The sequence below is a fragment of the Balaenoptera ricei genome, chromosome 1 (genome assembly GCF_028023285.1).
Source record: "Balaenoptera ricei isolate mBalRic1 chromosome 1, mBalRic1.hap2, whole genome shotgun sequence".
NCBI classification, from domain to species: Eukaryota; Metazoa; Chordata; class Mammalia; order Artiodactyla; family Balaenopteridae; genus Balaenoptera; species Balaenoptera ricei.
In genome coordinates this window covers 30,356,831-30,379,277 of record NC_082639.1, presented here as the reverse complement: position 1 = coordinate 30,379,277, position 22,447 = coordinate 30,356,831, and the positions used below count along the sequence as shown (strand labels likewise).

General features: G+C 43.7%; 1 protein-coding gene across 6 annotated transcripts in view; it reads left to right on the top strand.

Annotated features, from left to right (window-relative positions):
• Nucleotides 1-651: 651 nt before the first annotated feature.
• MEAF6 (MYST/Esa1 associated factor 6) overlaps nt 652-22,447 on the top strand; it is a 29,030-nt gene continuing 7,234 nt past the window's right edge. For 5 of the 6 annotated variants that reach the window (XR_009502607.1, XM_059919257.1, XM_059919242.1 and 2 more), the window contains exons 1-5: nt 652-778; nt 2,015-2,130; nt 5,879-5,966; nt 6,145-6,190; nt 19,768-19,960. Coding sequence is in view for 5 of the 6 variants with exons in the window: in XM_059919257.1 (XP_059775240.1) it covers nt 689-778; nt 2,015-2,130; nt 5,879-5,966; nt 6,145-6,190; nt 19,768-19,960 (533 nt within the window). In the remaining variant the exon portion in view is untranslated. Of the gene's footprint in view, nt 779-2,014; nt 2,131-5,878; nt 5,967-6,144; nt 6,191-8,068; nt 8,152-10,067; nt 10,112-19,767; nt 19,961-22,447 lie in introns of those variants that run through there. The other variant, XM_059919251.1, reaches the window with a different exon arrangement.

Genomic DNA, 22,447 nt, shown 5'->3' with positions numbered 1-22,447 from the left:
AGGGTGACACAGCGTATCAATGGTAGAGGTAGGATTTTGAACAAGGTAGTTCTGGATCGTATGTGTCCTTAACTACCACACATACTTGTCTCCCTAAAGGGCAATGGGAAGCCATGAAAAGGTTTTAACCAAGGGAGTGACACCACATTTGCTTTCCAAAAACAAATAATCCTGGCACCACTGTGGATAATGGATTAAATGAGCTAGGGTGGAAACAGGAGGCTGTTGGAATAATGTATCAAAAAATAAGGAGAGCCTGGATGAATGAGGGAGGTGGCAGACAAAAGAAAATAGATTTGCGGGCTCTTCTGGAGTCGAGTCCACTTGGCTCGACTTGGTTTTGGATCGGATTAAGGGGGTGAAGGAGGGTGAGGATGGCACCCATGTTACTGACTTGGGCAATTCGTCGGACAATGAAAGTCATTCACTGAGGAGACTTCGGAGAGGTCTGATTTTGGACACGGTGAATTTGTGGTTCAGAAACTCGGCCAGGACCAAGAGCAGAGGCCAACACTGAGGTCCTCCTGGCAGAGCGCGCGCGAGCCCGCGGGCTGGAGCTCAGCGCGGCACCGCGAGCCTCTGGAAGCCGCGAGCGCAGGCGCAGTGTGGCGGCGGGCGCCCCCTGGCGGGCGGCGGCGCGCAAGGACCGCCCCCAGCCTGGTGCCGCCACCGCCCGCCTCGGCACAACATGGCGATGCACAACAAGGCGGCGCCGCCGCAGATCCCGGACACCCGGCGGGAGCTGGCGGAGCTCGTGAAGCGGAAGCAGGAGCTGGCGGTGAGGGCTGGCACCGGGGGCGCCCGGGTGGGGGCCCTGTGCCTGCCTCCGCCTCCAGGACCCGGCCCCGCCGCGCCGCTCGTTACTTCGCCGAGGCAGCGCAGCGCAACGGCCGGGAGTCCGGCGGCCTGAGGACGGCTGCGCATGTCGCGGCCCGCCGGCGCCTCGGCCTCCCGGCCGTGCTCATCCGGAGCAGGGAGCCGGGGCCGGGGGCGGGGCGCGGAGCCGGGGAGGGGGAGGGGGACTAGGCAGGTGGGGGCGTGGAGGAAGGATGGCGCCAGGGGGTGGGGGCTTCCGTGCGGGAGCCCTGGAGAGGAGAGTGTCCATGAGCTCTGCGGGGTGGGCGAGGGCGGGCGGGTCCACGATCTTTGAGGGGTGGGGACTGGGCTTGTCGGCAGGCTGTAGGAGATTGGTTCGGGCTTGCCAGTGGGCTTTGGGAGGTGGGGTAGGAGACAGGTGTGGGAGGGGGACCCACACATCCAGGCAGGCCGTGGGAAGGGGACCCACACATCCAGACAGGCCTTTGGAAGATGGAGGGGCGCGTGTCCTTTTGGGGACTAGGAGTAGATCAGTTGGATGCGGTTTTTGATGGGCAGGGTTGTGATGTATTTGGGAACATCTTAGAAGGTGACAGGCGAGGGGAAGCGGACTCAGTCTAGGGAATTAGGAATTGTGACACGCACCCGGGACCCCTTGCACCCTGGTGGCTAAGCCCTCCCTCCCCTTGCGTTTTGGCTTGGGCACCGGGAGGCCCATCTTACCTGAAGCTGCCCTTCCAGGTTTCCATAGCAACCGCAGCCCAGTGCAGGCGGCCTTTCGAAGCCTGCAGGGAGGGGAGCGAGTTGGCGCTGGAAGGCTGATCACCCTTCCCTCTCACGGTAGCAGTATCTTTTATGCGTGGGAGTGGAGACTGCTCACGTTCTTCTTCCGCCCAGGTTCTTGACAGCTGGGTTTCCACGAAGCCCCTGAGTACATGCAAACTTCGGCATGGGTGTACATTTTAATGGGGACAGGCTCTTTCCATTCCATTTTATTCTTAGAGGGATCCAACAAGATGGATCTAGACTGTCTTAGTCTGAAACAACCTGCCCCTGCCCATGTCATCCTTCTTTCCACAAGGCTGGCTCTGTATAGTTGAACTTGAGTTTATAAGTCTGATATCCAGATTTCAGTTTGGTTAGGCTTAATGCTTGCATGTAGAAGGCATTAACCACTTCCTTGTTTTTCATCTCTCAGGAAACACTGGCAAACTTGGAGAGACAGATCTATGCTTTTGAAGGAAGCTACCTGGAAGACACTCAGATGTATGGCAACATTATTCGTGGCTGGGATCGGTATCTGACCAACCAAAAGTGAGTGTCAGAAGCCTGTAGTGTTTGTGTTGTGCCCTAGTAATATTTGTGTTTAGGGCTGTGTATGTTGTTGGTAGTGACTTGGCAGGGAGACAGTAGTAAAGTGGGGTGGACAGAGGTCTGCACTTGAGCTTGGACTCTGGCTCAGCCACTGCCTCACTGAGTAATCCGGGACAAATCCTACATCTGTATAGTAGAGGAAATCTGGCCAGTGGCACAGGGTTGTGTGAGGCTTAAATGAGATACAGCATATAATACCGTACACACCAGCACAGCTATCAGTGTTTTCTACATTTTAATCAGTCACGAGTCCCACCCTCACAAGATTTGCCATACCTGTGTGCCAACTGTACCACGGTTTATTTAGTAATATTATTCTTGAAAACTTTCTAAATTTTTTGAAAATTTTCAAATCTAGAGAAAAATTGAAAGAATAGTTCGTGATCTCTTGATACCCTTCACTAGCATTCACCAGTTGTTAACTTGTTACCACATTTGCTTTCCTCTCTTTTTTCCCTTTCTGTAATGTGTATTAACACACACCCCTATATCTACACTTAAAATTTTTTTAAAATTTGAAATCATTATAGATACACAGGGAGTTGCAAAAACAGCACAGTTTTCTCCAGTGGTTGGGTTTTATGTAACCATATAGTACAATAGCAAAACCAGGAAATTGACATTGGTATAATGTGTATATGTAGTTCTGTCATTTTATCATGTGGGTAGATTCCTGTAACTACCACTGCAATCAAGATACAGAACTTTTCCATCATCACAAAGATCTCCCTCATGCTACCCCTTTGTAGTTATATCTCCCCTTTCTCCCATATATATATGTATATACATTTTTTGCTAAACCATTTAAAAGTTAAAAGCAGATATCATGACATTTGCCCCAAATTATGTCAGCAGGTACCTCCTAAGAATAAGAACATCTTTCTTACGTAACCAACAATTATCATGCCTGGAAAATTAGCACTACGTTAATAATATTATGTAATATACAGTCTTTATTCATATTTCCCTAATTGTTCCTAAAATGCATTGCTACCTTGTTTTGAACTAGTGAGTGTTTGTGCATTGCATTTGGCTGTTGTGTCTCCTTAGTCTCTTAATTTAGGAGCTTCCCACCCTTTTTGGTGGTAAGATTGTTTATGACATTGTCTTGTAGAGTGTCCCAATTCCAGGTTTTTCTTATAGTGACTTCATGAGAGATCCTTTAAATATTTTTGGCAAAAATGTTGCATTAGTGATTTGTGTACCTCTTGTTGTTTACCTCTGTTTTATCAGGAGGCACATAATGACAGATTACCCCATTATTGGTGCCGCTAAGTTTGATCGTATGATTTCACCATTATAAAAGTTATTTTTTCTCTTTGTAATTAACAAGTAATTTCAGAGGTTATACATTTTATTTATTTTTATTTTTTAAGATTTATTTTTTATTTATTTATTTATTTTATTTATCTTTGGCTGTGTTGGGTCTTAGTTGCGGCACGCGGTATCTTTCATGGCGGTGCTCGGACTCTTCATTGCGGCGTGTGGGCTTCTCTCTAGTTGTGGTGTGCAGGTTTTTCTCTTTCTAGTTGTGGCACGCGCGGGCTCCAGGGTGCATGGGCTCTGTAGTTTGTGGCACAAGGGCTCTCTAGCTGAGGTGTGCGAGCTCAGTAGTTTTAACACGCAGGCTTAGTTGCCCCACGGCATGTGGGATCTTAGTTCCCTGACCAGGGATCGAGCCCACGTCCCCTGCGTTGTAAGGTGGATTCTTTACTACTGGACCACTAGGGAAGTCCCTGGAGGTTACACTTTTTAGGCAGTGTGATTATACTGCTCCCCCCAATTTTTGTCACTGGTTTTAGTATCCATTGTTGAATATCTGAATTAATTATTATAATGGAGGTTGCAAAATGATTCTAATTTTACTGTTCCTTTTACATTTATTACTGGCATTCTGAAAGAAGAGTCTTCCCTTTTTATCTTCTTTCCCTTTCGTTCTCTCTTTCTCTCTCTTTAGAATCACTGTAGATGCATGGATTTAAAAAAAAACAACAGCGTATTGGGATCTAGTACTGTCACTTTGTAAAGGTTTATTTTATTTTTTAGTGTAAATTAATTTATTGAAATCTATACAAAGAAGTGCACAGATCATAAGTGTTTAGCTTACTGACTTTTCACAATGCTAACACACCCATCATTATCCTTTTTGATGCTTAGTTTGTCCCAAACGTGGCCAGAGGGAGCCTCCTCAGGCTGATTTCTTTGTCCTTTTTTTTTTTTTTTTTTTTTTTTTAAAGGAATGTAGTTTATTTATTTATTTATGGCTGTGTTGGGTCTTCGTTTCTGTGCGAGGGCTTTCTCTAGTTGCAGCAAGTGGGGGCCACTCTTCATCGCGGTGCGCGGGCCTCTCACTGTCGCGGCCTCTCCCGTTGCGGAGCACAGGCTCCAGACGCGCAGGCTCAGTAGTTGTGGCTCACGGGCCTAGTTGCTCCGCGGCATGTGGGATCTTCCCAGACCAGGGCTCGAACCCGTGTCCCCTGCATTGGCAGGCAGATTCTCAACCACTGCGCCACCAGGGAAGCCCCTTTGTCCTTTTTTTTAAAAAAAAAATTTTTTAGTAACTTTATTTATTTTATTTATTTATTTTTGACTGCGTTGGGTCTTCGTTGCTGCGCGCGGGCTTTTCTCTAGTCGCTGCGAGTGGGGGCTACTCTTTGTTGTGGTGCGCGGGCTTCTCATTGTGGAGGCATCTCTCCTTGCAGAGCACGGGCTCTAGGTGCTTGGGCTTCGGTAGTTGTGGCGTGTGGGCTCAGTAGTTGTGGCTCGCGGGCTCTAGAGAGCAGGCTTAGTAGTTGTGGCGCATGGGCTTAGTTGCTCCGCGGCATGTGGGATCTTCCCGGACCAGGGCTCGAACCCGTGTCCCCTGCATTGGCAGGTGGATTCTTAACAACTGCGCCACCAAGGAGGTCCCATCCTTGTCCTTTTCCTGTCTCAGACCTGGTATCAGTCATTTCACTAAGGTACTCTGGTTCTTTCTTTAAGTTTTATTTATTTATTTTTTAAATTTATTTTTGGCTGTGTTGGGTCTTCGTTGCTGCACGCGGGCTTTCTCTAGTTGCGGTGAGCGGGGGCTACTCTTTGTTGTGGTGCGCGGGCCTCTCATTGCAGTGGCTTCTCTTGTTGCAGAGCACGGGCTCTAGGCACGCAGCCTTCAGTAGTTGTGGCACGCGTGGTTGTGGTTCGCGGGCTCTAGAGCGCAGGCTCAGTAGTTGTGGTGCATGGGTTCAATTGCTCCACAGCATGTGGGATCTTCCCAGACCAGGGATTGAACCCGTGTCCCCTGCATTGGCAGGCAGATTCTTATCCACTGTGCCACCAGGGAAGCCCTTTAAGTTTTTTAAACTAAGATTATTTAACAGAGCTACTTCATGGCACTAGTCTGTGCTAGATGTTTTTAATAATAGGCATTAAAATAAATATATATTAAATGAAAATAATTGTGAACCTAAAGCTAAAGTAATCTCATGTGTCACAGTGGACCACATACCATCCATTGGAAAACATTGCTGTCTACATAGGCATTCAGCCTGAAGGTCATTTTGGTCAATCCAAGTGGTGTGGAGGCATTTCTGTATGGAACTTGGTAATTAAAAAAAAAAAGAGTTCCTTACATTTGTCCTGGTGCGTCCTCAGCTTGAGCCACAGACATAGCTTGGTGCTTATAATGAGTTTCTTGTGTGTGTTTTAGAAACTCCAATAGCAAAAACGATAGAAGGAACCGGAAGTTTAAGGAAGCAGAGCGGCTCTTCAGTAAATCCTCAGTTACTTCAGCAGCTGTAAGTGAGGCGGGGGGATCTTTCTGTGGCCCATTGTTAAGGAAGACCTCCGTTAAGTTTCTGCAAGTTTTCTCTTTCCTGTCCGTCTGTGAGTTGGTTGTCTCTTTCCTTTCTGTCTGTGAGTGCTCTCCTGAGATCTGTGATAATTTTTATAGTAACTGGTGGTTTTTTCTTTTAGGCAGTAAGTGCATTGGCAGGAGTTCAGGACCAGCTCATTGAAAAGAGTAAGTTTATCTTTTTACTTTTTCATCAGTTTATTTTTAAGCTACCATCGCCCCTATATTTAATTCCTATCCAATGGTGTATCTGAAGACTGCATCTCTTGTTCTTGCCTCTTCTTTCTAGAAGTTAGGAACCCTTTTGGGTATCCTTAATTCTGTCTTTCTTTGGGGGAAGAAACTACCGTGTCCATCCTGCCTTTTCAGTCACATGAAGGTTGACTTCACCTGTTCAAAGACACAGAGATATGTCTTCACTCCTGTTGAGTCTTAGGGAATTTTTTAAAGTTAAAAAAACCCTTTTATCATGGAAAATTTCAGACATATCTAATAAATCCTCATGCACCCAATTTAATAATTCTTAGGAAATTCTGATCCTATGAACAGAATGTACCTGTGTGTTCTTAAATTTAAAATGGAGAGCAGGTAGTATTTACTTTGTAGAGAAATTGTATCATTCTCTGTATGTAAGCCATACAGTCTAACTCCTTTCTAATTTCTAGTGATGGGACTTAGAACTGCAGGTTTATCTTTCTGTATCAGACTCTATGTAGCTGTATTGGATGCTCTCCCTGTGGGTCGGGTCACTCTGAAACACACCCTGCTTTTTGTATTGTGGCTGGTGGGTATTTTCACATGGCATATCTTGTTGTGGGATCAAGTTCTCTTGTTTGCATTACCAGGGCATTGGTTTGCGGAGAAGGGATTTTGGTAGTATGGGAATTAGAACTACTCAGTGACTTCAATTATTATCTCTATGTACAGATTTCTGAATTTTTAGCCCTATCCCTAACTCCTTTCCTGAGCTTTAGTCATGCATTTCTAGAAAATTCTAGAAAATGTCTTCTAGACATTTCCACTCAGATGGTCAGACTCAAATATTTTGTCTAAAACTGAGCTGTTCTCTTTCCTTCAAAATGTGTCTGCCTAGTTGTTTTGTTTCACAGTACTTCTGTTCTCTGTCCTTCAAAACTTTGTAGGCAGCTTTGACTCCTTTCTGCCAGCCTAATCAGTTGGACCAAGTCCTTTTGATTTTTTCTTTCATTATGACTGTCAGTTAAATCTTATTTCTTCTCTATTAATACCACTTCTAGAATGTAGAGCCATTTCATCTGCTTTGTGGAGTATCAAGACTGGTTAAGAACATTCTGGACCTTACTCCTATGAGCTGCGATGGAATGATGTCTGACTCCTCAGTTTTCACAAGAGCCTATTATCCTGCCCCAGGCTTAGCGGATAGTTTAGTATATGGCTCTGTACCTAATTACCCACACAGAAGGGGTGTGCCTAGATACTGGTCAGGAAGACTCCTAAAGCCACTGCTTTCAGCAGCTTGACTTGAGATAAATACTGATGTATTGAAGATTTTCTGGAGCATGTGGACGCCATCCATTCCCCTAAGATCTTCCCCCTGGATTGAGCCCCATTTCTGGAATATATCATATTGGTATTCCTTGGTTTTCCCTATAAAGTTGCACTTAGTAACATTTTGGTCCTGTAAAATGTGTCACTGTGTTATTGTAAGAGGACGTTGCAAATGTTTATTATAATTACTAATTATTATCTCCTTTAGGAATAGTTGTTTTCCCTGAACGACTAGTTGGTTTTTACTGAAAACTTGGTAATTGACTGTTTCCCTCTTTCTATGGGTGCTAAAATGCTTAAAGCCAAATTTGGGGTTCCTCTCTAGAAAGCAAATAGGAATTTATAGCATGTGTTTGGGGAATGAATCTTAGTACTACATCCAGCTTACTTTCTTCTTCTGTTCCTCTTTGCTTTACTTAATCTCATTTTAAATTTATTTTATTGGATTTCATTCTTTTAATTTATCTAGCTTGGGTTTCATTGGACTTCATGAAACTATGGTTTGGTATTTTTTATCAGTTCTGGAAAATTCCCAGCTGTTACCTCTTCAGATACTGTGTTTGCTCCATGCTCTCTCTCTTCTCCTGGTACTCTGGTTAAATGTAAGTTAAACCTTCTCTCTCATTTCATCCTTTATGTCTTTTATTATCTTTTCTATATCTTCTTTTTTGTCTCTGTGCTGCATTATGGGTAATTGTTTTTCTGACCTGCCCATTCACTAATTCTCTTTTCAGTTGAGTCTGATTTACTGTTAAACCGTCCCTTGATTTTTAAATCTTTTATTATACTTTTAAAAAAAATTTTTTGGCCATGCTGCGTGGCATGTGGGATCTTAGTTCCCCAGCTGGGGATCAACCCTCACCCGCTGCATTAGAAGTGTGGAGTCTTAACCACTGGACCAACAGAGAAGTCCTATTACTACATTTTTAATTTCCAGAAATTCTACTTAACTACTTAAAAAATCTGCTATGTGATTTATATATATATATATATATATATATATATATATATTTAAATTTATTTATTTATTTTTGGCTGCGTTGGGTCCTCGTTGCTGTGCGTGGGCTTTCTCCAGCTGTGGTGAGCGGGGGCCACTCTTCGTTGCAGAGCATGGGCTCTAGGTGCGAGGGCCCCACCAGTTGTGGCACGTGGGCTCAGTAGTTGTGGCTTGCATGCTCCAGAGCACAGGCCCAGCAGCCGTGGCTCACAGGCCTAGCTGGTCCACGGCATGTGGGATCCTCCCGGACCAGGGCTCAAACCCGTCTCCCCTGCATTGGCAGGTGGATTCCCAACCACTGCACCACCAGGGAAGCCCCTGCTATGTGATTTTTTAGTACCTTTCTTTGCAGTTGTTTTCAAACTTGCCTTTTACTTTTTAAAAATAAATTTATTTATTTATTTATTTTTGGCCGCATTGGGTCTTTGTTGTTGGGTCTTAGTTGCTGCGTGCAGGCTTTCTCTAGTTGTGGCAAGTGGGGGCTACTCTTAGTTGTGGTGCGTGGGCTTCTCATTGCAGTGGCTTCTCTTGTTGCACAGCTTGGGCTCTAGGTGCGCAGCTTCAGTATTTGTGGCACACGGGCTCAGTAGTTGTGGCTCGCGGGCTCTAGAGCACAGGGTCAGTAGTTGTGGCGCATGGGCTTAGTTGCCCCGCGGCATGTGGGATCTTACCAGACCAGGGCTCAAACCCATGTCCCCTGCATTGGCAGGCAGATTCTCAACCACTGCGCCATCAGTGAAGTCCCTACTTCTTTAAGTATAACAAGCATAGGTTTTCTGTAATCTGTATTTAATTTCAGTTTCTGAAGTCTTTAAGAGCCTCTTTCTGTTTGTTGTTTCTGCTGTTGTATCACTCATGAAATCTAATTTCCCTGTGTGCTTGTTGGTTGTCTTTGTGTACTTCTGTTCACTATAGTTAAAAGTATTTGTAGAATAATTTGACAGCTGGGATGAAGGTGCTGTCTTCCAGAGAAGACCTATGTTTGCTTCTGCTAGGACTGCTTGGACCAAGTTCAAGGCTTGAGGGTCCCCAAAAGATCCAAACTTTAATTCCAAGAGAGGAATGAGGAATGGTCTGCTTTGCCTTTCACTCTTTTTTCCTTTGTACAGAGTCTTTCCGTTGTCTCAGAATTTTTGTATAACAGATCTTATGGAATGACTCCTGTGTTTTTGATCTTTGGTGGCAATGAAGAAAACATCCCTTTCTCTTAGAATTTGTACTTGTATATTCTCAGATCTCAAAGATTTTGGAGTTTTGCACTTCTGGCATTTATTTTTGAACTGTTCTGAAATTTTCCTCAAAAAAGGCACTACTTTTGCTTCCTCTGGCTTCTTATGTACCTACACTAGAATGAGACTGGATTAGCATGGTCCCAAAGGGGAATTTTATGCTAATTAGTGAGGCATTGTATATTTTTCTAAAAAGAATAAAGTAAAAGAAAAACAAAGCAGGCAGATTTTATCCAGTTTCCTGTAAAGGATCAGCAGTCTCACCTGTTTGTTTTACTGGGCTTCTCTGAAGCTTTCGTCAAAGCAAACCCCTCCAGCATCTGCATCATTGCACAGGTAAGTGGACAGCTGCATGAGCATTGTTCTGGGTGTCTTCCTTTCTGCCTTTAAACGTTTCGTGCTGGTCAGAAGTCACTGCCGCGGCACTGTTCAGTAGCTAGTCCTTTAAGTAGAGCATCTCATTTGTAGATGTATTTAACTTAAAATTTGACGTTACTTGCTCTAAGAATGAGTTGCTCAGTTTTATGTCAGTGAGAGGCAAACACGTGTGTCTTTTCATGGTGGCAGCAGCAATCGATTGACCGACTTGCTGCTGTACCTTGATATGTTGTAACCCAGTCCTCTTGCTATCCCTTCTCTTCTGCTTCCATGAGCCGAGGAAGGCAATGATTATTACTTTGTGCTCTCACTTTGTACATTAACAGCGTTTAATCTAGTCTCCCCAGCTCCAGTCCCTCTTATAAACCACTTCTAGCCTAATCTTAAAACACGGGTTTGCACAGAGAACTCAATACACGTTAGTTGTTTGGTGTTACTTCCCTGTTCCGAAATTCTGGATGCCTTCATCTTGTTATGTCCGGCTAGCAGCTGTTTTACTGCAAATAACCCTGACTGATTGCTTGGAATTTGACTTATGTGTTTGTAGATCTCAAAGATGTTGAGATTTGAACACTTACTGTGTTCTGGACAGTAAGCAAACACTTTACATTATCTCATTTAATCTCTAAAGCTACTTCTTGAGGATAGGGAACATGGCTGTAGCCCCAAGCATCTAGCCCAATGTCTCGTCCATAAGAGGTGCTCAGCACGTGAGAGAAAGAATTCCTATTTTACAGACGGGGAAACAGGCTCAGAAAGATTAAGCAACAAGTCAGTTTTCTTAACATCCCCTCGTATCGTCCCCTGTGTTAGATCCCCTAGTCTGACAGTTATGACTCCGCTCAACCTGTCATTCCATTTCACCTGTCATTTCTCAAGCTCTCTGTTTAAAAGGTGTTGTTTGACTTATTTGTCCCAAATACCTTGTGTTTTCTCACCTCTGCACTTTTTTGCATGTGCTACTTTTTGTACTTATTTTGGCTCTCATTTTTCAACGTCCGGTTTAAATTCCACCCCCTCAGTGAAGCTTTTCCTGAATAATCCGCTCTTTCTTCTCTGACTCGCATAATACTTAGTATCCGTATCAGCCCTTTGGGACATCGGTTACTGCCTGGACTCTGTTCATAGGGCTTTGATTTGATTTACGCTGCTTTGTTTGTGTTTGTATGTGTGTGTGTGTACACGTGTCCCCACTTTATAGACTATGACCAATTCCTCCATCCATTTACTCAGAACTCCCATAGCAACTGGCCCCAAATGAGTGAATAGTTGGTTTTGCTCCCCAGTGTCTTTGAGTAGAATTGCAACACAGACAGAATTTGCCGTATCTAACTTGCCTTCCTTACTTGTTTCCCACCTTTTTAGCTAACCCTTCTCTCCCCTGTGCCCAGCCCCTCCTCAGTTAGTCCTGTGTCCCTTCTGCAATCCTGTCTGTGATCCAAAGCTTTTGTGACTGCATGCCCTGGAAGCCTGCTCCTTCCCCAACTAGTGCCTCCACCATTTGCGTTTTCAGAGATGACAGTTTTTATCTGAATAAATAGGACTGAGTACGGCAGAGGAAGGCTGTCCTGACCGTACATTTCCATCTTAGACTCATCTGTTTATATTTCGTTAGATTTCTTTTTTTTAACTTTTTAACCCTTTTGTGAGGGTTGTATGTATTAATATATTTGAAGTGTGTACAGCAGTGCCTGGCTTATGGTAAGGACTGTCTGTGTCAGCTGTTGTTAGCATCTTGCAGTCTTATTTATTTATTTTTTATAAATTTATTTATTTTATTTATTTTTATTTTTGGCTGCATTGGGTCTTTGTTGCCGTGTGTGGGCTTTCTCTGGTTGCGGCGAGCGGGGGCTACTCTTCGTTGTGGTGCGCGGGCTTCTCATTGCAGTGGCTTCTCTTGTTGAGGAGCACGGGCTCTGGGCACGTGGGCTTCAGTAGTTGTGGCACACGGGCTCAGTAGTTGTGGTGCACGGACTTAGTTGCTCTGCAGCATGTGGGATCTTCCCGGACCAGGGCTCGAACCCGTGTCCCCTGCATTGGTAGGCGGATTCTTAACCACTGCGCCACCAGGGAAGCCCTATTTCTTTCTTTCTTTATTTGGCTGCGTCGGGTCTTAGTTGCCACACGTGAGATCTTTATTGCGGCATGCAGAATCTTTTTTGTTGCAGTGTGCAGACTCTTCATTGTGGCGCACAGGCTTCTCTCTAGTTGTGGAGCATGGGGGCTACTCTTCGTCGCAGTGCGCAGGCTTCTCACTGTGGTGGCTTCTCTTGTTGCGGAGCACGGGCTCTAGGCATGCGAGCTTCAGTAGTTGTGGCGTGCGGGCTCAGTAGTTGTGGCTTGCGGGCTCTAGGGCACAGGCTCAGTAGTTGTGGCGCATGGGCTTAGTTGCTTCGCGGCATGCGGGATCTTCCCGGACCAGGGATTGAACCCGTGTCCCCTCCATTGGCAGGCGGATTCTTAACCACTGTGCCACATGAAGTCCCACATTCTTTTTAAAAGCCAGAAAATATCCCCTAGTCTGGTTGTTCCTCCTCTGTTGATGAATATTCCCATCATCTCCCTTTTCCCCCACTATGAAGAGTGTCACAGTAAACATCCTTGTACCCATATGCTTTTTTGCAGTGGAATTTTAATTTCTGTATGACAGTGTCCCAGAAGTGGCACTACTGTGTCAAAGAATGATTTTCATAAATATAGCCCAGTTACTTTCTGTCGTATGAAGGGAAATGTATATTTGGTCTTTGTCCCCTTTCCTGGCACACAGCTCCTAAAACTCTTGGACTCTCCAGAATATTAAGAATGACTAGCATGGGACTTCCCTGGTGGCACAGTGGTTAAGAATCCGCCTGCCGATGCAGAGGACACGGGTTCGAGCCCTGGTCCAGGAAGATTCCACAAGCTGCGGAGCAACTAAGCCCGTGCGCCACAGCTACTGAGCCCGCGAGCCACAACTACTGAAGCCCACTTGCCTAGAGCCTGTGCTCCGCAACAAGAGAAGCCACCGCAATGAGAAGCCCGCGCACCGCAACAAAGAGTAGACCCCACTCGCCTCAACTAGAGAAAGCCCGTGCACAGCAATGAAGACCCAACGTAGCCATAAATAAATAAATAAATACATAAAAAAATTTTTAAAAAAAATAAAGAATGACTAGCATGCAAAAGAGTAGTCTTTTGTATGCTAATGAGATGACTGGTGGCCGTGTTCACAGCCCCTCCCTCGCCCACAGATAGCATCACATGGGGGCTGGTCACCCAAAAGACCAGTCCTTGACTAGAAGTTTGGAACTTTCAGCCTTAACCCTGAAACCTCCAGGGAGGGGAAGGGAACTGGACATTGTGCTCATCACCAATGGCTAGTGACTTAATTAGTCATGCCTGCATAATGAAACCTCCATAAAAACCCCTAAATGATGGAGTTTCTGTTGGTGAACATGGTGCAGTGCTGGGAAGGTTCCCAGCCCAGAGAAGGCAAGGAAGCTCCACGCCGCTCCCCATACCTTGCCCTGTGTGCCTCTTCCATTTGCCTGTTTCTGAGTTGTATCCTTTGTAATAAAGCATGTTCCTGATTCTAGCAAATTATTGACCCTGAGGAGGGGGTTGTCGTACCCCTGATTTATGGCTGGTCTGTTGGATGTCTGGGAGGCCCAGGACTGGTGACTGGTGTCTGAAGTAGGGGGCACTCTTGTGGGACTGAGCCCTTAAATTGTGGGTTCTGCCCTGACTCCAGTAGTTAGTGTCAGAATTAAATTCAAGTGTTGGTGTCTGGGGAATCAGGGAATTGGTTGTTGGTGTCGGAAAACACCCTGGACTTTCCAAAAAGAGTCTTGCCATTCCCATTCTTAAAAGCATATCTTGGGAGGGCCCATTACAGATACATTGGGGTAAAATAAGGGGGAAAAAGATTACGTTTAAACTCTTTCATTAGAGTGAATTTTGGATCTACGCAAATGCAGACAAAACAATGAATCCCTGTGTACCCATCACATGGCCCCCAAATCATCACACTGTGGCCAGTCCTGTCCTATCCACACCCTACCTACCCTCACCTCCAGCCCCTGTATTATGTTGAAAAATCTCAGAAATCTATCCCCGTTTCTTGTATACATATTCTAGTATGTTGGGTTTTTTTTTAATTTTTTTAAAATTTATTTTTGGCTGCGTTGGGTCTTTGTTGCTGCATGTGGGCTTTCTCTAGTCGCGGCGAGCAGGGGCTACTCTTCGTTGCGGTGCGCGAGCTTCTCTTGTTGCAGAGCACGGGCTCTAGGCATGCGGGCCTCAGTAGTTGCGGCACACGGGCTCAGTAGTTGCGGCTCGTGGGCTCTAGTGCACAGACTCAGTAGTTGTGGCGCACGGGCTCAGTTGCTCCGCAGCATGTGGGCTCTTCCCGGACCAGGGATCAAACCCGTGTCCCCTGTATTGGCAGGCGGATTCTCAACCACTGCACCACCAGGGAAGTCCCTTTCAGTATGTATTGCCAAATGATAGTTTTTAAATTGTGGCAAGAACACTAAACATAAGATCTACAGATTTTTTTTTTTAATTTTTAATTTATTTTTGACTGTGTTGGGTCTTCGTTGCTGTGCGCGGGCTTTCTCTAGTTGCGGCGAGCGGGGGCTACTCTTCATTGTGGTGCGTGGGCTTCTCATTGCAGTGGCTTCTCTTGCTGTGGAACATGGGCTCTAGGCGCACAGGCTTCAGTAGTTGCAGCGTGCGGGCTCAGTAGTTGTGGTTTGCAGGCTCTAGGGCGCAGGCTCAGTAGTTGTGGCGCATGGGCTTGGTTGCTCCACGGCATGTGGGATCTTCCCAGACCAGGGCTCGAACCCGTGTCCCCTGCATTGGCAGGTGGATTCTTAACCACTGCACCACCATGGGAGTCCAGACCTACAGATTTTTAAGTGCACAATACGATAGTCTTAACTGTACAGAGTTGCACTGCAGATCTCTAGGACTTAATTGTCTTGCATGACTGAAACTTTATACTCATCAAACAGCAACTCTCCCCTCCCCCCTCCCCCCAGCCACTGGCAACCACCATTCTACTTTCTGCTTCTGTGAGTTTGACTGTTTTAGATACCTCATAGAAGTGGAATCATGCAGTATTTGTTTTTCTGTGGCTGGCTTATTTCACGTAGCATAATGTCCTCCAGGTTCATCCATGTTGTGGCATATGACAGGATTTCTTTCTTTTTAAGGCTGAATAATATATTCCATTGTTATGTATATACCACATTTTCTTTCTTTTTTTTTTTTTAAATTTTTATTTATTATTTATTTATTTTTTATGTTTATTTTTGGCTGTGTTGGGTCTTCGTTTCTGTGTGAGGGCTTTCTCCAGTTGCGGCGAGCGGGGGCCACTCTTCATCGCGGTGCGCGGGCCTCTCACTATCGCGGCCTCTCTTGTTGCGGAGCAGAGGCTCCAGACGCTCAGGCTCAGTAGTTGTGGCTCACGGGCCCAGCTGCTCCGCGGCATGTGGGATCTTCCCAGACCAGGGCTCGAACCCGTGTCCCCTGCATTGGCAGGCAGACTCTCAACCACTGCGCCACCAGGGAAGCCCTTCTTTTTTTTTTTTTAATACATTTATTTATTTATTTTATTTTTGGCTGCGTTGGGTCCTTGTTGCTGCACATGGGCTTTCTTTTAGTTGCGGCGAGCGGGGGCTACTCTTTGTTGCGGTGCGTTGGCTTCTCATTGCAGTGGCTTCTCTTGTTGCGAGCATGGGCTCTAGGCGCATGGGCTTCAGTAGTTGTGGCACTTGGGCTCAGTAGTTGTGGCTTGCAGGCTCAGTAGCTGTGGCACACGGACTTAGTTGCTCCACGGCATGTGGGATCTTCCCAGACCAGAGCTCGAACCCGTGTCCCCTGCATTGGTAGGCAGATTCTTAACCACTGCACCACCAGGGAAGCCCTACCACAGTTTCTTTATCCGTTCATCTGTTGACGGACATTTAAGTCGTTTCCATATTTGGGCTATTGAATAATGCTGCAATGAACATGGGAGTACAGATATCTCTTCAAGATCCTGATTTCAGTTCTTTTGGATAAATACCCGTAAGTGGGGTTACTGGATCATATTGTAGTTATATAAATGATAGGCCCTTTACACTATAATCACACTTAAAAACTCCCAAACAGAACATTTATTAGTACTGCATTTCTTTTTAATGCTGAATATTACAGGCATACTTTGTTTTATTGCACTTTGCAGATACTGCATTTTTTACAAATTGAATGTTTGTGGCAACCCTGTGCTGTCAGATGATGGTTAGCATTTTTTAGCAATAATATATTTTTAAATTAAGGTATGTACATTTTTTTAGACATAATGCTGTTGCACACTTAATAGACTACAGTATAGTGTTAACATAACTTTTATATGCACTGGGAAACCAAAAAATTTGTGTAACTCACGTTATTTTGATACTCGCTTTATTGTGGTGGTCCAGAACCAAATCCACAATGTCTCCGAGCTGTGCCTATATTCCATTGCATGGATATACCACATTTTATTTATGCATTCATCAGTTGATGGACATTTTGCTGCTGTGAATAATACTTCTGTGAACATTTATGACCGGTTTTGTGTGAACATGTTATCATTTCTCTTGGATATATACTCAGGAGTGGAATTGCTGGTGATTTGTTAACTCAGTGTTTAATCTTTTGAGGAACTGCCAAACTGTCTTCCAAATTGGCTGTACAATTTATATTCCCATCAGCAGTGTTTGAAGGTTCTAGTTTCTCCACATCTTCACCAACACTTGTTACTGTTTGTCTTTCCATTATAGTTACCCTAGTGGGTAGGCAGTGCTACCTCATTGTAGTTTTGATTTGCATTTCCCTAATGGCTAATGATGTTGTGCATCTTTTCCTGTGCTTATTGCCCGTTTGTATATCTTCTTTTGAGAAATGTCTATTCAAATCCATTGCTGATGTTTTAAATTTTTTTTTTTTGTCTTTTTATTTTTGAGTTCTAAGAGTTCTTTATGTATTCTGGATACAGGTCTTTATCAGATATATGATTTGCAAATATTTTCTCCCATTCTGTGGGTTGTGATTTTTTTTTTTCTTTTTTTTTCTAGTTAGCATTGGTTTATAACATATAAGTTTGATATGTACAACATTATATTTTGACTTCTGTATATACTACAGTGTTCTCACCACCAAAAGTTTAGTTTCCATCTGTCACCATATAGCTGACCCCCTTTGCCCATTTTGCTCTCACCTCACCCCTGTGGGTTGTTTTGCTTTTTGGGTGATATTTGCAGTTCAAGAGTTTTACATACATGATATAGTTCACTTTACATATTTTTTCTTTTGTCATGCTTGCTTTTGTGGTCTTATCTAAGAAACCATTGCCTAATCCAGTAGAGTCTAAGAGATTTATAGCTCCTACATTTAGCTCTCTGATCCATTTTGAGTTAATTTTTGTATATGGTGTGAGATAGGGTTCCAATTTCATTCTTTTGCATGTGGATATCCAGTTATCTTAGCACCATTTGTCAAAAGACGATGCTTTTTTCATTGAATTGTCTTGTCATTCTTGTTGAAAATCAGTTGACCATAAATGTAAGGATTTATACCTGGACTCTGAATTCTGTTCCCTTGACCTGTATGTCTGTTCTTACGCTCGTACCATGCAGTCTTGGTTACTCTAGCTTTGTGTAGTAAGTTTTGAAGTTCTTGTGCTAATTTTTATATGAAATCAGTTTTCCTGAACCTCAGGACAGGGTTGGTCAGTATACTTTTTCTAGCTTCCTAGTTTTAGAGCTCCTTCTTCTGTTGTTTTCACGAAGTGTTCAAAAATAGGGTTTCATGATTGCTGAGATCTGCTTCTGTTTCTCTCTTCTGCTTTTTTGGGATGGCCTCTTTCTTTTAGCTCTCATATCCATGTGCTACTCAATTTGAAATCTCTTCCCAGTAGTTTGTAATACAAAGACATAAAAAGAAGAAAGGTGGTCCCCTGGTTCTGCTGTCCACATAACCCCTTTTGACAATTTTTAGAAACGGGTAATGTATGTACACATTTAGGATTCTTCAACAGTTCAGGAAAGTGAAAGTCTTCTCCTCCCCCATCCTTTTGTATTAAGAGTTTCAAGAAATTCCTTTCAGGAAGAAAAAGTATACATTTACCAAAATACATGTAATTTTTCTTAAAAACGTATTTATGCAAATTGTTCTTGAACTTGCTTATTTAATATATCTGAGGGATGTTTTAAAATTGGGAATACGTACAAACAGTAAATGCTGGAGAGGGTGTGGAGAAAGGGGAACCCTCTTGCACTGTTGGTGGGAATGTAAATTGATACAGCCACTATGGAGAACAGTATGGAGGTTCCTTAAAAAACTAAAAATAGAACTACCATACGACCCAGCAATCCCACTACTGGGCATATACCCTTAGAAAACCATAATTCAAAAAGAGTCATGTACCACAATGTTCATTGCAGCTCTATTTACAATAGCCAGGACATGGAAGCAACCTAAGTGTCTATCGACAGTTGAATGGACAAAGAAGATGTGGCACATACACATATATACAAAGGAATATTACTCAGCCATAAAGAGAAACGAAACTGAGTTATTTGTAGTGAGGTGGATGGACCTGGAGTCTGTCATACAGAGTGAAGTGAGTCAGAAAGAGAAAAACAAATACTGTATGCTAACACATATATAAGGAATCTAAGAAAAAAAAACTGGTTCTGAAGAACCTAGGGGCAGGACAGGAATAAAGACGCAGACGTAGAGAATGGACTTGAGGACACGGGGAGGGGGAAGGGTAAGCTGGGACGAAGTGAGTGGCATGGACATATATACACTACCAAATGTAAAATAGATAGCTAGTGGGAAGCAGCCGCATAGCACAGGGACATCAGCTCGGTGCTTTGTGACCACCTAGAGGGGTGGGATGGGGAGGGTGGGAGGGAGACGAAAGAGGGAGGAGATATGGAGATACATGTATACATATAGCTGATTCACTTTGTTATAAAGCAGAAACTAACACACCATTGTAAAGCAATTATACTCCAATAAAGATGTTAAAAGTAAATAAATAAATAAAATTGGGAATATCTGTCAGCTGAAGGGTATTATTACCACTTTTAAAATAATGTTCTTAAGGCTTCTCAGAGTAACTTAGGTAATGGGGCTCTTCTCCTCCTGGGCCCTTTTTCTTGATGGAAAGTCAGGATTCCCATGTGGTCTGGGGAAGGAATCAGGGCCAGCTGTAGGATGTTTTCCCAAGGTCATCTCTCACCTCCCGAAGACCTATGTAATGTTTTTGATAATGCTTCTTGTGTAATTATTAATCCCATTAGCATATTCTTGTTTAAATAACCTTTATGTAGCGAGGTTATCTTGGTTGTATGGTCCAGTCTCCCAGCTGTCTTTAGGTCTGTTGCCTCTGGTTACATTGTTTCAGATTACAAGTTTCTCAGGAACTCTGATAACTTTGACTGTATGTATCTTCCTGTCAGTTAGAACATATGGTCCTTGAGGGTAGGAAACAAGTCCTTTTCTATGTGTTAGTGCTCAAAAAATCTTTCCTGACTGATGGACAAACTGCCTGAGGAGTACTGATGATGCTTTGGGGGACTTGTGTTTATTCCCTCCAGGGGAGCCAGGAAGTGGGACGGAAAGTGATACTTCTCCAGACTTCCACAATCAGGAAAATGAGCCCAGCCAGGAGGACCCTGAGGATCTGGATGGATCTGTGCAGGGAGTGAAACCTCAGAAGGCTGCTTCTTCTACTTCCTCAGGGAGTCATCATAGCAGCCATAAAAAACGAAAGAATAAAAACCGGCACAGGTCAGTGGTAGGGACCACCTTTCCCCACCCCCTCTGCCCCCACCCTATCCCCACCCACTTAGAGCTTCCGTGACCATTGCTGTGAAGGGACTTTAATAGAATAAACATTCTTCAGGATTGGTGTGGTCTTTCTGTTGCTGATGGGAAGAAATTCATTTGGTCCAAGTGAAACAGGCTAATTTTTCTCTAAGGGAGGAATTAGTGGGCATTAGAGTAACTGTGAAGGAAGACATCCTTCTCAAGTGTTTCTAGTGTAGAAGAATTTGATTCCATAAAACTTTTGTTTAATACAGTGAATTTGAAATCCTTTCAGAAGAGAAAAAGGGAAATAGAAATGGAATCTGTGTACTAGTGTTTGGAAGATGCCACTAGCATGTGTTGGGAAGCTGAAAAGTGGGATAAGTCTTTTGCTCCTAATCCTGACCCCTGCCTATTCTTATTCCCTGGAGGATGGACAGAACTGATCTGATAGTGGCTTTATGCTTTTTAAATACAAGTTTTTTGATTGCTTATGATTTCTCTATTTTTATATATCTTTGTAAAATGCTGATTTCGGTATCAGAGGAACAATATAAGGGCTATAAGATACGAGAGCACCCTCCTAGATAATGTTTGTTCACTGTGTTTTTTTTGCAGTGCCTAATGAGATAGGAATCACATCAGTGGACAGAGAGGTCAGGTGCCACCCAGAGAGGATTTTAGCATTCACTCTGCTTGGGGTTTATATGATAATGCCGGGGCCCGTGAGCTCAGATAATTGGAAATTATACAGCTGAACTCAGAGAGGGTAATGCAGTAGTTTCTAGAGGAAGGAATGGCCTCAAACCTTCTTCTGGGAGGTATGAAAACCAGATATCCACCAGGTTGGCGTTTGTCCTGCTCCTCTTAGGAGCTGCATGCTGAGGAGATGAAAGGGGGTGTGCAAGGAATGGGTGGGCTTCCCTGTGCCAATCAGTTTGCTTCTGGGCTGGGTTGTCCCATAGAACATTCCCTCAGGCACCCAGGATATTACAATTGTTACCTTTGCCAGATGTGGCATACAGGGATAATACAGAATTAACTAACGGGTTTAAGCCTCCTTGGCATCAACTGATTCTTTAATTCTTTTAAGAGTTTTTCTTGTCAATGGTGGTGGTGGTTTTTAGACCCAGAAATAGTATATCCTCCAGATAGTGACTAAGGACTGCAGCTTAACATTTTTCTGCAAACCAGAAATCACCACGCCAATCTCATAAGTGCAGTAAGAGAGAGCAAAAATTGCATCTCTCTCTCTCTTTTCTTTTTTTTTTTGGTAAGGCTACAGCTTATTTAATCACTGTGACAGGACTGACGCTAGTTTATCATAAACAGCAGAGATCCATACTCTTAAAAATATTTTTTTAAATTGTCAAAATAAAAAGGTCATGCTCTGTGTTGCTTTCATTAAGTTTACACCAGTGTCATTTTAAATGGGATAATTATTTTCCTATTTCAGAGTATCTAGAGGAGGGGTAAATTCCTTGAAAGTTTCTGGGACACTTTCTCCATCCCTGGTACACTAGACTCTATTGATAGCTATTGTTTATTTCAGGCAATACCTTATTTTCCTTAATGATACGATCAGCTGATAAAAGGGAATTAGGCATTGAACTTAACTTTCTTCTTGCAGATTGCTGGTAGATTTCCATAGTAACAGCATTTCCTACCCTTTCCTCTCCTGGCCCTAGGAACTAACTCCTTCCAGAAAAATACTAGGATTTAAAAAGATATTTGATATTAGTTATTGCCTTCACAATGGGGCTTTCTGTTTGGAAAGCAGGATCCTTTTGTCGTTCCCCAGGTTCAGTATCCTGCTGGGTTTCTCTGTTGGCCTTAGGGACTCACCTGCCCCGAGGGAGGATAGTGGAGCTGATTTGCCTCCTTTCTGGAGAAAATAGGTTTAGCACACCTTCTCAGATTCCTGCCATCTTTAGTCAGGAATTGTGTTTGGCCCAAACCCCTCACCCCTGACTAATGTCTTAGTGGGTCTGACAGATTGGGGGACAGGGGCGGGGGAGCACTTTGTCTACACATGTTTGTAACTTTGCTCCCAGTACAGTGTCATTTCTCCTTCAATGTACCACACCCCATATTGCCAGATAAAAGTCAACAGTAAATTATTTCAACAAAAGTCTGTGAATACCCACCATGTGTAAGACACTGTTTAGTGATGAGTAAAGCAAAGTGGAAATAAATATAAATAAGTACCCTAGCAAAAAAGGAAGAACTTTGAATTTGTCCTCTTTAGGAATATAAAAATCTATCAAATAATTTTTAGCATTCATAAATGATCACAAGATTCTAAAGTCTTATATTTTACGTGATATCTGAATGATAAGTCCCAGTGTCTTTAAAGAAAAAAGTTGAAATCAGTATAACCTATAGCTGCTCTTACAGGTTTTTGATACTGTATCAAGCTCTAGAATTCTAGGTAGTTTGTGACGTTTTCATGAAGTAGGTACAGTCTAC